Source organism: Syzygium oleosum, unplaced genomic scaffold (assembly GCF_021117445.2).
Source record: "Syzygium oleosum isolate NSW1041296 unplaced genomic scaffold, Sole_v2.1 Sole_v2.06, whole genome shotgun sequence".
NCBI classification, from domain to species: domain Eukaryota; kingdom Viridiplantae; phylum Streptophyta; class Magnoliopsida; order Myrtales; family Myrtaceae; genus Syzygium; species Syzygium oleosum.
The window spans coordinates 4392809-4407780 of record NW_026607490.1 but is presented as its reverse complement, the minus strand read 5'-3'; the positions used below and the strand labels follow the sequence as shown (position 1 = coordinate 4407780).

The 14972-nt window shown below is 42.0% G+C and overlaps 2 protein-coding genes across 2 annotated transcripts; one reads left to right on the top strand and one right to left on the bottom strand.

Moving 5' to 3' along the window:
* Positions 1-2465: 2465 nt before the first annotated feature.
* Positions 2466-4820, top strand: LOC115680298 (E3 ubiquitin-protein ligase AIRP2-like). Its single transcript, XM_030604099.2, has 5 exons — positions 2466-3075; positions 3622-3784; positions 3886-3952; positions 4056-4290; positions 4384-4820. The coding sequence occupies exons 1-5, from the start codon at positions 2984-2986 to the stop codon at positions 4592-4594; spliced, it is 768 nt and encodes a 255-aa protein (XP_030459959.1). The 5' UTR covers positions 2466-2983; the 3' UTR covers positions 4595-4820.
* A 973-nt stretch (positions 4821-5793) lies between these two features.
* LOC115680103 (GDSL esterase/lipase At3g48460-like) lies at positions 5794-6840 on the bottom strand. The gene is made up of 2 exons (XM_056312806.1): positions 6597-6840; positions 5794-6492 (listed from the first exon to the last, which is right to left on the bottom strand). The coding sequence occupies exons 1-2, from the start codon at positions 6837-6839 to the stop codon at positions 5992-5994; spliced, it is 744 nt and encodes a 247-aa protein (XP_056168781.1). The 5' UTR covers position 6840; the 3' UTR covers positions 5794-5991.
* Between the last annotated feature and the right edge of the window lie 8132 nt (positions 6841-14972).

The following is a 14972-nucleotide window of genomic DNA, read 5'->3' as shown; positions in this document are numbered from 1 at the left end:
AATTCAGTCCCTGAACTTGAATAAATGGGAAGGACTGCATTGAACATTTTCATATAGTTTAGGGACTGAATAGAACATGTACCAAAAGTTCACGGATGACGTTGAACAAATTAAAAGTTCAAGGACCACATTGAATACTCGCCTAAAGTTTAGGGATTACATTGAACAAATTAAAAGTTCAGAGATCAAATTACACATTGGGTCAAAGTTCATGGACTATTTGTGTCATTATCCCCATTATCAAATGCTCCAAAAGCGCTTTTTGACAAAATTAGTTAAGAAGTATGAGTAAAAGGTACCCACCCATCGGTGGCCGCGTTGGTTTGCGCTCAGTTCCTTTCACGAGAGGTCCTGAGTTCAAATTCGCCCATCGGTGATTTAAGTGGGGGGTCGTGGCGGTGGGATACTGCGCTAGTCCCCCTCGAGGACTAGTCGGCCATTACTGCTGGTTTGAGCCCTAGCTCGCCGGCCGCGCTGACACCTCGATTATAAAAAAAAAAAATGAGTAAAAGGTGAAGCAATAGAGAAGGAAAAATAGAGAGAAAAAGGAAAAGAAGTACGGGACAAGTACAAGAGAATACAAAACCTGACAAGAACGTATCCAATGAGGAAAATGAGGCATGAGATGTCATTAGAGTTTTGCCTAAATTTAAGTGGTGTCAAAATCAAGTCTATAATCGTGATTTTTTAATATAGAGTGTTTACTAATAAGGCGCGCGCTCAAATGACAAAAGAGTCTATCCGTCTCTTTACAGTCTTGGATTCAACCTTTGTCGAGAGCAACGTCGATTGTACCACATAGAATGTCCAGCATTCACATTAGCGATTTCTGATCAAAACTGGCCGGAATGACTAAATTGACAAGATATTTACGACTCAATTTGCCAGATTGAAAAGTTTAGAACTGAATTTTTATATAACGAGTTCAGGACTTGCGTAATAATTTTTCCCCTTGCAGGCCTCTGGGTGACCGCAATCACGCCATCGGGTCGGTTTCTTGGTCAGGTTCCAATGTGCGGACCACGCCCAATTTCTAATGGAACGAGGACCCTAGACCCAGAAAGGAAAAAAATTTTAAAAATAAAAAAAAAAGGGGTAAAAAAATGAGAAGAAAAGGGGTCAGCCATCAAATTATGGCTATAGGAGCGGTTCGATGATGCCGGGGGAAAAATCGACAAGCCCAGCCCCACCCCCCACCCCCACCCATCTTTCAGGTTGTCTCGAGGCCGCACCATCCATCCAAAGTGCGCGACCCACTTTCGTCATCATTTTCATTATATTTGGATGACGCTCTCGTCCTGATCATCATGGAGGACGAGGAGGATGAGGATGAGGAGGAGGAGGAGGAGGAGCGTACCCACACTATGACCCACTCTGCACCCAACGGGTCCCCATCCCACTCAATCCCTTCAACCAAAAAAAAAAAAAAAAATTCATTCATTTTTCGTGCCTTTTTTTTTTATCCGGGAAAATATCCGACCAATTCGATCGCGGGGGGCATGGTTATTTTCCCGGAAAAAAAAATATGATTTTATGGCGCTCCGTACATAACGATCGGCCAACAGGCATTGGGGCCCTGCTGGTAAATAAATTGAGGGATGGAGCTGGAGAGTATCGGATTCGGGATTCGATCTCCATGGGTAATTAACGCAGTTGTACGTAGAGGAGATGAGTGAAAAAAAAAATAAAAAAAGACGAGGTGATTCTCGAGATTTTCTCTATTCCATTACTATTGTTATTATTATTTTGGAAAAGTGAGAAGGAATTTAGCCAATTGAGTGGCAATGATGGATGTGCGCCCCGGCTGGAAGGGGCCGTGGGGGGATTAGTTGGGTAAACAACCGGGACATAAATACTATACGACCAGAATCGATTTGATCAAAGAGAGTTGTTGGAGGAAGGGGCAAAAAAGAAATGAGGCTTCTTTAATGTTATTGCATGTCAAGTCCACCTACATTATAATCTCGATTGACCGATCACGGTATTCGATTTTTTTCGCCCCTCAACAGGGTCCGAACGATCTCTCTTTCCTTTCGAATCGACATCTTATTTTTCAGCATAGCTAGCTTTCTATCGCTATACTTCCGAGTCGCTTCTAATGAATGGTTCGAAATCATAAGATAGCTGTTAGCTGAGCGAATGAAATTGCATGTTTATGTATCGAATCAAGTGAATTAAATATTACGAAAGGCGTGCCCTGGCGACCTGAATAAAATAATGGAGGCATCAAGATTGATTATGGGGTTTGATGGGGCATTTTTATTAGTAAAGTAATTGGAAGGAAGGAAGGATTAGGTGCAGTTTTGACCCATTTTTTTCCTTCCAAAGCAGAGGAGGAATCCAAAAGCAAAACGCAGAGACAATTTCTTTATCCCCATCAAACATATAATAATAAAACAGAGGATTGATGAAGGGGCAACTAAACCAAAGCAAGGCACAATCTCCTTCCATCATCATCATCATCAGCATCACCACCACCACCACCACCACCACCTCCATCGCCATAGAAGCAAACGCGAGAATTCTCACAGGAAGAAAAGAGGGCCCTTGGCATTCTCTCTTTCTGACCCTCCGTGGGAAAAGGAGAAGCCACCAAGAACGAAAAACAGTCGCAATCAGAGCAGCCCCACTTCAGCGAAAGGTTGGATAGAAAGCTGGAGAGAGAGAGAGAGAGGGGGAGGAGAATAAAATCCTTTTTTTCCGCTTGTCCTTGTTGGAGATTAGGTCCCCAATATCACCAGGCCATCTTCTTCTCCTTCTTGCTCTCGTCAATCCTTTTTTCCTGTTCTGTTCTGTCCTGTCCTGTCGAGGGTTTTCCTTCTCCTGCCCTGTTTCCCCTGTTTCGCCAGACCCATCTTCTTCTTGCCCTTGTCCGTCTTTTTCCTGTGCTGTTCTGTCGAAGGGTTTTCTTCTGCTGCTCTGTTTCCCTTGTTATTGAAGAGAGAGAGAGAGAGAGAGGGAGGGAGGGAGAGGGAGAGGGGAGATGGAGATGGTGTATTACCAGCTGGCCAGGTCGTCTTCATACCAGGACTCGCTGAAAGTGTTAGAGGCTGATATACAACACGCTAACGCTCTGTGAGTTCCCAAAATTTACTGATTTTCGTTCCCGTTACTGTTTTTCTGAGGTGCGTTTGTTCTGCTTTTACCTGTAAAATTTTTCCTTATTTTCCCCCTTCTATGTAGCTCCTTCGGTTTCTATGTCCTGGGGTCATTGTTGCTTTTGTGTGTTGTCAACAGCTTTCTTCCTGATTCTACGCGCGATAATTATGGAACCCACGAACAGTAACTGGAAACTTTCTCCAAACTGAGAGAGAGAGAGAGTGAGAGATTGTTGGTGAAATTGGCGCTTTTGGGCTGTAATATTCGGTCTTTTTCATCAAGTGTTCTAAGCGAAACGAGTTAAAGAGCTAATCCCCGACATGAATTTGTTGACCTATCTGGTCTAGCAGTATTGTTTGATCATTCGCAGTGTAATTTGCTGCCTTGAAGTTAGGGAAAATTAGTCTGTCTTGCCACTCGCGGAGCTGTGGAAAGAGATGAACTTTTGAGGGGGGATGAGAATAATCTGCTCGACGGGGTTTTTTCTTTTTCTGTTCTGAAATTGAAGTTCTCCGTGATCAGGGCCGCTGCGATTCCGAGGGCAAAGGGCGGCGCTCGCCTTCAAATGAAACTGGTCTACAATCACTTGGCTCCGCTTTTCTTGTTTCTGCTACAATGGATGGATTGCTCCTGCACTTGTCTGCTACCCAGATACTTAGACCTCTTCCACATACTCATATACAAGGTATCTCCACCAGCTTGAAGAATCCGAAACTGTCATAGACATATAACTCCTTGCTTAATTGTTTGTACATGTTTATTGAGTGTTCCAGTTGCTTTTGCTAGGTTTATAGTGATGGAAGACCCAATATATCTACACATGGGAGGAAGGCAACAATAAGGGACTTCTACTGTATGGCTCAGAACTTCTCTTTAATTCTATTTGAGGATTAACGAGTAAGAATCCTGATTGCGGTTGGCCAGAATTTTGAACCTTGTTTGTTATGCAATTGCAGCTGTTATATTGCCATCTCTTAGACGGCTACATGGTGACACGGAAGAGTTGGATGATGTCAAAGGCAAGCATCTGGCTATGGAGCCTGTGGGCAAGAAGAAAGTGGAAGGTGACTTTAGGTTGGCCAATGTAGATTTGGAGAGAGAAGAAGAATGCGGGATTTGTTTGGAACCCTGCACCAAAATGGTGTTGCCAAATTGTTGCCATGCAATGTGCATAAAATGCTATCGGAATTGGTAAGTACCTCTGCTGCCACGCCAATGTTGTCGGTTCATTTTCACTTTTCGAAGTGTCCATTTGTTTTCTTATTATTGTTGGTCAAATCTCAGGAATGTGAAGTCCGAGTCTTGCCCCTTTTGTCGTGGAAGCTTGAAAAGAGTGAAGTCTGAAGATTTATGGGTGCTCACTTGCAATGAAGATGTGGTTGATGCGGAAACGGTCTCTAAAGAGGACTTGCTACGTTTCTATCTCTACATCAATAGCTTGCCAAAGGATAGCCCAGATGCTCTTTTCTTAGTTTATTACGAATACCTGATATGATCAAAGTAATGCCCACTGCTGTACAGATTAAAAGCGAAAGGCCGACCGTCGGATGTAGATAGAGTCTGGTAAGAAAAGTTCTCTCTGATTTATGGAATAATTAGTTCCACATTGTACTTGTCAAAACATTTATCTGCACAAATGCAAGATATTTGATTATACTGTGAGTCTTCATTTCTGGAACTTGGATTCTGGTCACAATGGTGAATTACATGGAGTAGTAGTATGTACCTGGCGATTTGTCGGGAATGCCGAATTGTTAGCCATATTCGAAAGGTGGTCCATGTCAATCTCGGGTCGCTACTGGTTCGACATAGCATGGATATCTAGGATGGCTGGTTAATACTCTTAGTTTTGCTTGACTGGGCAATTACACGATCTATTATTACATGTTCCAAAACTGGAAGCGACCTGTGTTCCGGGTTTATTCCAGGCCATTAATATTTGGTTCACAATTTACAGATTGACTGGAACAATTCTGGTTTGAATGTTTGAACCAAAGTAGTATCGTACCTGGTAGGCTAGAGTGAGCTTTGCTATATCTAAATTTCACAGCCTCCTGGGACCTGCAATCTGTGCCTGGGTCTGGAGGACTAGTGTTTGTACAATGGAGAGATTAATGTGAGGCTATTAAATTTTTTCTTTTGACTTAGTATGTAAGAAATGAACGGTACCGGTCTTTTGATTTTGTCTGCACTTGGCGTTTTTCTAGAGGCTTGCCATTTTTGACATTTACAAGGGTGCCAATTTGACGCTTGTGACCAGTTTCATTCTGGACCACTTCTTTCAGACCACTACGTGAGACTTGGGAGAGAGTCTGTGAGCTGTTTCTCTTCTGTTTTTTTTTTTATTTTTGGGGTCAAATCCTTTGGAGTGTAAGATCATTCCAAAATGACAGATTTTGTTTATTCTTTTTTGTTTTTAGTTCCTCATATTTTAGATTCCTCATGGAAATGATCAACAGGGTGCCTTGATTTTCCCGGACTTGGCCATCAAACTTTGTCCTCTTTGACTCTGTTTCTGAAACTTAAAAGTTAAGTGAACCTGTGATATCTACTCTGCCCGCATCGATATGTATGCGACTTGGAACGTTTGACTTGTGTTCGACTGAAACTGACCCTTGTAACTGGAGATGACATGCGTGGAAATGTAAAGGATACTGTAAGCAACTAGTTGAACCATCCCTCCAACTTGAATGCTAGAAATAGTCAATCATTTCTTATAGATGGGATCAATTGCATCCCAGGTCCAAACTAAGAAAGAAGAATTTAACAAAACTCGACGAACAGATAAATCCGAAGGAAAAAGGAGGAACTTAACTCGGCGACCTAACGCAGCCACTCGGAGTCGAAGGTCCATATGCACGAACGCAGTGAAACATTGATTTAACTCGAGACTCATCCCATCTTCTTCTTGATGATGTCCTGCAATGGAGGGTTAGTGCAACCGTGGTGGAGGAACTGGTTGGCGACTTCCTTGTTCATGGCCTCCGTGAGATGCATCCCGTCCCAGATCATGTGCTGTGTGGCGTCTCTGCAGGCGGCAGTGTTGGCCGAGCCACACAGGTGGTGGATGTTGAAGTTGAGGGCCCCGCTGCCGGCCCCGCAGCACGCCTTGAAGGGCTCGGCAAAGTTGTACTTGTCGTGGTTCTCGAGGATGTTCATGTACGCTTTCCAGAAGTCAGCGTAGACGATGGAAGCTGAGCTGTATGTTTGCTGCAGCTTGGCCAGGTTCTTCTGGAGCAGCTCGTTGTGGGCCGTCACCATGGCATTGGCGCTGGCGCAGCAGCCGTGGTGGTCACGGTCAGAGGTGGGGGTCAAAGCTAGGGACACGGGGAAGCACCCGCATGGAGGCAGGCCTTGAACGACGATGTACCGTGCGCCGTTTTCCAGCGTCGCCTGTTTGCATTGGATAATTGCATGCATTAGTATGTGAATGGGATCGCTTGATTTCATGTTCCTGCATTTTGAGTCAATTTGAGTTCTTTGTTTGTGTTGCATACCTTAACAAGATTGCAGACTTGATCAACAGAGTGCTGGTTGAACCACTGGCTGGAGATGGAGGACGAGCCGAGCAGGCGAGGGTAGTCGCTTAAACCGATCCCTCCGATCCAAAACAGCGAACCTTCCATGTGGATGCTTACGTTACCATTCACACTTCCGCTTGCACTACCGCTACCGGTCATGCTTCCGCTTCCGCTTCCACTGCCCCCTCCCCTTCCGGTTATGCTTCCACTTCCGCTCATGCTTGCACCTCCGCCTCCAGCACCGCTTCCACTTACGCCTCCGCTTCCGCTGCCACCTCCGCTTCCGCTTCCTCCACCACTGCCGGTCATGCTTCCACTCATATCTCCGCTTCCGCTTCCGCTTCCATGCCCACTTCCACTCCCAGTCCCAGTCACGCTTCCGCTTCCGCTTCCGCTGCTGCTTCCACTTCCGCTTCCGCTTCCACCCACTCTTCCGTCTCCACTGCCGCTCATCTTTCCGCTTCCCCCCGCACTTCCGCTTACACTTCCGTCTCCGCTTCCGCTAATCTTACCGCTCATGCTTCCGCTCCCATATCCACTTCCGCTTCCCGTCATGCTTCCACTTCCGCTTACGCTTCCTCCTCCGGCTATGTGGCTAGTTCCTTGGCCTGCCATATCCTGTAGGAACCTGTGAAACCAATCTATTTGCAATTCGATACCCTTTGGAATGGCGTTCAAGAACCAGCTATGAAAGTTATTCTGAGTGAAGAAGTGGCTCGGGAGGGCGGTCGATCCAGCCACGGCAAAGTTCGCACCAAATGTGAAGTTCGCGGAAGCATTCTGGATCGCGGGAACCGGGGGAAGGCCGAGAGCTTCACACACGAAATCTATCAACAACTTCCCGTCGCAGAGATGGTTACCGCTGGGGGATGAACCGGACGCGCCTTGAGAGCCACTCGGGGCATTCCTGAGCATGCCCATAAACATCGCGTTTCCGGTGTCTGTCAAGGACTCGCCGAAAGCATACAGCGCTTTGAAGACATCGGTCATGGAGAAGGCCTCGGACCCCCCCTTGACCCAGTTCGGATGTTGGGGATTAAGAAGATCAAGGTCCTGAAGAGGAGTAGTAGCAGAAGAAGGAAGAGCTTGTATAAGGAACGCGAGAGTAACAAGGAGAGCAATGTAACTGAAGTTAACCATTTTTTTATTGATTTCGTAGCTAATGAGAAGTGTTTTTGTTTTGGTTTCCTTTGATCAAAACTTTGGGGAGCTATGGAAGTTTGAACATTGAAAGAGAGACTTTATAGAGTTTTTGGAGGAGAAAACGGGTGAAGGTCCCAAGTTTTAGGAATTGAACTTGTGGTTTATCGAATGATCTCCAAATTGCTTGGTTCAGAGACAATTCTTGACTTAGTTTGTTTGCTAATTTGTGAGATGATATGACATCCAACAATTGCTTCATGGACAGTGCAAGAACAAGTGTAGCTCAGCCCATTCTTTCAGAGGACATGAATTCTAAATGTTGTCCACTGATTTTCTGTTCTTTTCTTTTCCTTTCCCTCCTCCATGCAAGTGATCCTAGGCCCCCCGTTTTAGTTTTATGCAAGTACATACATACATACACACATACATACATTCATATGCATAGGAAAATTGAAGTAACTCAATGTTAGGTTTTACATGTAATGAATACCTATGATAATCGACCAAAAAAAAAAAAGGAAAAATTCTAAATAAGGATATGAAGTGCCCTCATTTTCTCAAATAAGAATCTAAAGTGGACTTTGCGTTAAATAAGGACCTGCAGTGTCGTCATTTTCTCAAATAAGAGACTAAAGTGAATTTTGTGTCAAATAAAAGCCTGAAGTGGCTATTTCTATTTCAAATAAGGACTTAACTTTCTGAATGGTGAGGGTGTTTACGTCTTTTAACTTTTTTGAATTCTTTTACTTTCTTTTCTTTTTTTCCTTTTTTCTTTTTCTAGTTTCTCTTTGTGCTTCCAGCCAGCCATTGGCGAAGCCCGGGGAAGGCTCGACGAGGGTGGCCTCGCCGGCAACAAGCGAGGGACGGCCTCGCCTGGGCGAGGCCGTCCTCGTTGACCATGGGCTCGCCGGCAACAGGCGAGGGTCGCTTCCCCAGCTACCGGTGAGGGATGGCCTCGCCGGATCTCGGCGAGATGACCCTCGCACTTGGTGAGGCCACCCTCCAAAGCTACAGGCAAGGGCCGGCCTCTCCTGGGCGACAGGTGGCTGGCGAGGTCGGCCCTCACCAATGGCTTTCGAGGGTGGCCTCGCCCAAATCCGGCGAGAGCGACCCTCATCCAGCCCTTCCCGGGCTTCGCCGGTGGCCGGGCAACCGGCCACCGGCTAAACAAAGAGAAGATCAGAAAAGGAAAAAAGGAAAAGAAAGGAAAAAAGAAGGAAAAGGAAAAAAGAAAGAAAAGGAAAAAGAAAAAAAAAAATAACATTATTTAAATTTTAAATTATTTTTGGATGAAAATGTCCTTGACCTCACCGGTCGTCGGCCGAAATATTTCACCATCCAGTGACCGGCGAAGTCATGCCCTTATTTGAAACTCTCATGATCACTTCAGGCTTTTATTTGAGACTGACATGCCACTTCAGGTCCTTATTTGACACAAAATCAACTTCAGACTCTTATTTGAGAAAATGATGATACTTCAGGTCCTTATTTGGAATTTTCCCAAAAAAAATACCTATGATACACTAATCATGCTTCACATGGGCTTTATACATAAATTCTTTTTTGAAAACTTATGTTTATTAAAATTTCCTCTACTACTACACATTCAATCTTGGATTAATTCCACAAAAAACCCTAAACATATATACTTGTGAACATTTACTTTTCGTAAAATTGGATTAATACCACGAAAATCACAAATTGATACACATGTGACAAACGGAGGGGTAAAACCCCAAACTGTTATGCTCGTCAACTGTCACGTGTCATCCGACTCAGAAATTTGGAGGTAAAATTAAACGGAAACTAACGGCAGGTAAACTTATCACAAATGTACCGGTTTTTGTGGTAAAAAATCAGTTTGGAGTAAATTTATTATAGATGTATCAGTTTGGGGTTTTTCATTGTATTAAAACTTTTTTTTTAAGTGGAACGATACAATTCAGCATTAAAGGTAGGATTGAAATCGAAAGAAGCGAGGACAAGATAAGGAAAAGGCAATGAAGCAGTTCTATAAGGAAAAGGCAAAGCAGGAAGCTACTGTGAATAATTGGAGTTTGCGGATGAGCCGTTGACCAAACTTCTATTTTAATAATGAGCAGCGAAACGCATGCACGCAAAATCTATAACCAAGATTTTTGGATCAAGAGATTTTCCACACGAAGAAAAAGGAAAAAGCTCTTTTAACATTCGAATCTTGCATGAGATCTGCGTTTGCTTGGTCTTGTTAAGAAAAGATTGACTTTACTTTATAAAGAGATATTGATTTTCTTTTTCTTATTAAGGAGGGACAGATTGATTATGAGTAAATTACACGAACGCCCAGTTTGCTTTGAACAAACTCAAGACCATTATCTTGGAAAGTGGCCAAATCTCCAAGGATGAAATGGTGCACGTCCATCCGAACAATTTACCCAACAGGTTTTGTCTGATTTACTTTTCGTTTCTTACATTATGGTCTGGAGCGGAAAATGTGGTGTGCGTCTTGTAATAATGAGTAATAATGAAATGTCAATTGGGCAATCTGGTTAGTGAGGGTGCATCGTACCTACCGGATTGTCTGTGGTCTCATAATTGGAGATTTACGACTCGTGAGTCTCAATTGAGTAGTTGTGACGGTGCATTTGAAGTTTTTATTTATTTATTTATCGTAAAATCATCGATAATTATTATGGCGGGTTGTGGGACTACTTTTTAGTGAGGTCGCCATCCAAAACCTGTCCCGCTTCCATGTCTATGATGTGATAACATTGGGGATAGTACCAAAAAAGTCTTATATTTCTTCCGTTGGTACCGATTCAGTTATAAATATTTCAATTGGATCAATTTAATTTTAAAATTTTTATTTTTTTATTAATTGAGTCCATTCGGTTCATTTTGACCAACATGGATGCCAGTCGTTCCATATGACACGACCGGCGCTGACCTAGACAAATTTTATAATATTTTTATGAATTTTTATTTTTTGATTTTTTTCCTCTTTTTTTTTCATTATGGCTGCCCAGGGTCACCATCGACCCTCCCCGGCACTAAGCGAGCACACACACTTTGCTCTCCTAGGCTTCTTCCTCGGGGGTACCTCCAGTCCACCAAGAGCGTTACCGCTAGTAGCTCTAGGCTCTTTCCCTCACCAGCGACCATCTCCGACCGATGCATATAGATACACACTCTTCCTCTCATATACAGAGACCCAAGCCACAGATGAACGCAGAACTTGCACATATGATCGCTCATCATATGTGGAATCCTCGCGACTCTCTCTCACCCGAAGCTCCCATTCTTTTGACTCGAGGTTCGCTGGAGGTGAATCATCGCCAATTGAAGTCTTTTGCCATCTCTGCCGCCTCACGCCCATTCGCGGTTCCTCTTTCGGTGAAGATCTCTATAATTTGCCGTCGGCTTATTAGTTCCGGTTTCGATCGCTCTCAAATCCACTACATCTGGTCTTAGCTTCCCATCTCGTTGTTATCTCATATCAGAGTCGATCGATTGCGGCCAAGACTCTTTGTCGAATGATTATATCATTGGATTTCATCATCGTTGAGCATAATCTTCGCAAGCGTCTTAAGAGTCCTTAATTGATCTTCATTCATAGCATTTCCATTAAGATTTCCTCAAGGTAAGATAGATGCGATTGGTTGAATTTTCAGTCAATTGTTGCTCTGTGATGCCTTAGCCTAGTGTATCGTAATGATTCAGTTAAGGGTTGATATCACAAAAAATCCCAAACTGATATATATGTGACAAATTTACCTAAAACTATTTTTTAACTAGCGAAAATCCAAAATTGGTACACCTATGACAGACTTACCCTAAACTAATTTTTTGACCGTTAAAAACTCTAAACTGGTACATTTATAACAAATTTACCGTCCGTTAAATTTGATTAATATCACGAAAAATCACAAAATGTTACACCTGTGACAGACAGAAGGTAAAACCCCAAACTAATACACCCGTCATCTGTCACGTGTCATCCAATTCAAAAATTTGATGGTAAAATTAATGGAAACTAACATATGGTAAAATTGTCACATGTGTTCCAATTTAAGATTTTTTGTGATTAAAAAATTAGCTTGAGATAAATTTGTCACAAATATATCAATTTATGATTTTTCATAATATTAACTAGGGGTGAGCGTGATCCGGGCGGGCGGTTCCCAACATAGAACTGGAAACTGCCCACTAAGGATCGGTTCCGAGAAATTGGAACTAGGAATCGCCTCTTGGTTCCATAGACCGCTGGTCTGGTCCGGTTCCCGGGTGGATCTATGGAACCGACCCCATCAAGTTTCACGCAAATGAATATGACCGAGAGTGAGAGAGGGAGGCGATGAACTGGTAAAGGCACGGCCATGAGTTGATGAGAATTGAGAGTCGAGTATTAAATTAGGGATTTTCTAGTTTTCATTTTTCTAAAATTGTTTTTTTTTTGGGTGAAATTTTTCTAAAAAATTATATATATTACCGGTCCGGTCCAAGTGGACGGTTCTACACCTAGAACTGGGAATCGGATCGGTACTCACCGGGTCTAGTAAATTAGAACCGGAAATTGGATCGGTCCTCACGGGAACTGCCAGTTCTGGGCGGATCCAGTTCAGTTTCGGGCGACCCGGGCAGTTCTCGATTTCTTTGAACACTCCTAGCATTAACCCTTTACTTAATCGTGGATTGTCCCTTCAATCATCTCTCGAAAAATCGGCTTTTCTATTTGAAATTTTCCAAGATACCTGCGGCCAGGACCTCTCTCTTTTGCATCGTGAATCTCTAGCCTTTCTTTATTTCTCTCACTTTTCTTCCCGTCGTACAGTCGTGCAAGAGGTGTAGAGATAGGAGTGGGTCACCTATCGAGACCGACGCTCGTCATCCGCTCTTGCTTAGGGGAGGGTTGCCCTCATTTAAAAAAACTTCGCACTCTGCAAAGTCGGTAGACTACAGTCAGATCCGCCCTCTTTGCCCCTCGGCGGCCCTTGGTCTTAGCAACGCCCGTTACCAACGGCAAAGTTTTTAAAAAAAAAAAAAAAAACCCCTCCACTCCTCCAGGCGCCCAGCGTACAGGCCCCGCGGGCCCTATCTGCGGGCTTGCGGCCCGTTGCCGGGCACCTAAAGGCCGCCGGCACCAACGCCCAAACGGGCAAAAAACTATTAAAAAAAAAGATAACCGCTGCAAAATTGCAACGGTTATCTTTCTTTTTTTTTTAATCCTAAATTTTCTTCTCATTTTTTTCTTATAAATTCTCTCAAATTCTCTCAATACTCATAATTCTCTCAAATTCTCTCAATAGTCGAAATTCTCTCAAATTCTCTCAATAGTCGAAATTCTCTCAAATTCTCTCAATTTTCTCAATACACGCAATTCTTTCTTAATTCGCTCAATTCTCTCAATCCACTCGAAAAATGGCAAGTGGAAGTCGAGTGCCAACTGGCAAAGGTAAGAATATCGCGACGGAATCCCATCATTCTTTGATCCTCGTGAATATGCAGATTTTCAAGATGATGAAATCAACATTTTTCCCGATGTGGAGCGCGTCCCGACGCAAGAAAGTTTTCATCCTCCCGCCGAAATATCTACAACAAAGGAAGTGGAACGGGAATTTACATCGACATTTAGAATCATTTCACAAAAATGGAAAGGTTTGATATTGGTGAAAAAAGGTATAATATAATTTGTAAATATTATGGGAAAATATATAAATATACAGGTGGACAAGGATATGGAACATTTAAACGACATCTTAGGAGCAAACATCCAACCGAAACGGGAATCGATATCGGGCAACAACAAATTTCCGGGTACGTCAATCCTAACACTTCCCCTTTATTTCGTTTTAATGAAAAAACTTATAAGGAAGAATTAGGCAAATTTATTTCCGTTGAGCATTTAGCATTTAATTTTGGAGAAAGATTTGGTTTTAATGAATTTGTACAAAAAGCATGTGCTCCGCAAGCAAAACGTGTTCCTAGAAATTCAATTAAACGAGTAATTAAAGATCTTTACAAAAATGGAAGAAAAGATTTACAAAACTTTTTATGCAATTTAATGGATGCGTGCATATAGGTAGTGATATTTGGAGTGATCATTGGCAAAATCATTCTTACATGGGCATAACATGTCATTGGATAGATGACGAGTGGAGTATTCAAAAAGAGTTATATATAGAGTTTTCGATGATAAACATCGGCAAATAATATTTATAGAATAATTAGGCAAATTTTAGAAAAATATTATTTGCTTAACAAAATTTTTTCAATTGGTTTTGATAATCTTTGCAAAAATACCGCTTCAATTGCCGATTTAGAAAATATTTGTAAACCCGCTTTATGAAAATTTTTCACATTAGATGTGCTTGTCATGTTTTAAATTTATGTGTGAGATGGTTTGAAAACTCTTGATATTTTTTTCAACCAATAAAAACGGCGATTCAATTTTTATGGAAACATCCCGTAAGAAAATGAAAGAATGGGGTAGATTTTGTAGAGAAAATGGCAAAAGCAAAAAGATTTAAGAGATGTTCCAACTCGTTGGAATTCTACTTTTCACTTGCTTAATGAATCTTTAAGCATATAAAGATTTATTATGTGCATTATTTCTAATAATATACCGAGATTAATTTATACCCACAAGAGTGGGATATTTGCCAAAAAATTTTAGATGTTTTAAAGGTTTTTAATGATGCAACTTATACTTTGTCCGGTGTTTATTATCCTACTACACATTTATTTTTAGTAGAGTGTAATATATATTGTCGGAATTTTTGATGAATATGAAAATGATGTTGAATTGCAACATACTATAGTTGCAATGAAAATGAAGTGACTACATTATTATAGGAAATTCCCATTATTTATTTAGTTGCTTGTGTTTTTTATCCGCGTTGCAAATTGGATGGCTTAAATGATTTTTTGCGTACGTATTATCAATGTTTACATTATGATGCGATAAATGTTACAACCATAATACGTGAGGTTAAAAATGTAGTAATAGAATTATATAATGAATTTTATGCTAAATATAATTTAGGTGATATTGGATCTTCTCGATCTACGGAGATACAAAATGACAAGATGCAGTAAAATTAGTAGAGGGTACCAATTTTTATTACATAGACAAAAAAACAAAAGGGAGTAATAGGAAATATTTCTGAATTAGAGATTTATCTAACCGTTTTATTTGAGTTTGCGAATCCGAAGGTGATACTGATTTTTTAA

Bases quoted from the DNA above. Each gene is read 5' to 3' on its own strand.
- LOC115680298 (XM_030604099.2), top strand. From the start codon at position 2,984: ATGGAGATGGTGTATTACCAGCTGGCCAGGTCGTCTTCATACCAGGAC. The intron at 3,076-3,621 runs GTGAGTTCCCAA...CTCCGTGATCAG, and splicing joins ATACAACACGCTAACGCTCT to GGCCGCTGCGATTCCGAGGG. The intron at 3,785-3,885 runs GTATCTCCACCA...TGCTTTTGCTAG, and splicing joins TCCACATACTCATATACAAG to GTTTATAGTGATGGAAGACC.
- LOC115680103 (XM_056312806.1), bottom strand. From the start codon at position 6,839: ATGAGCGGAAGTGGAAGCATAACCGGAAGGGGAGGGGGCAGTGGAAGC. The intron at 6,493-6,596 runs GTATGCAACACA...CAATGCAAACAG, and splicing joins AAGTCTGCAATCTTGTTAAG to GCGACGCTGGAAAACGGCGC.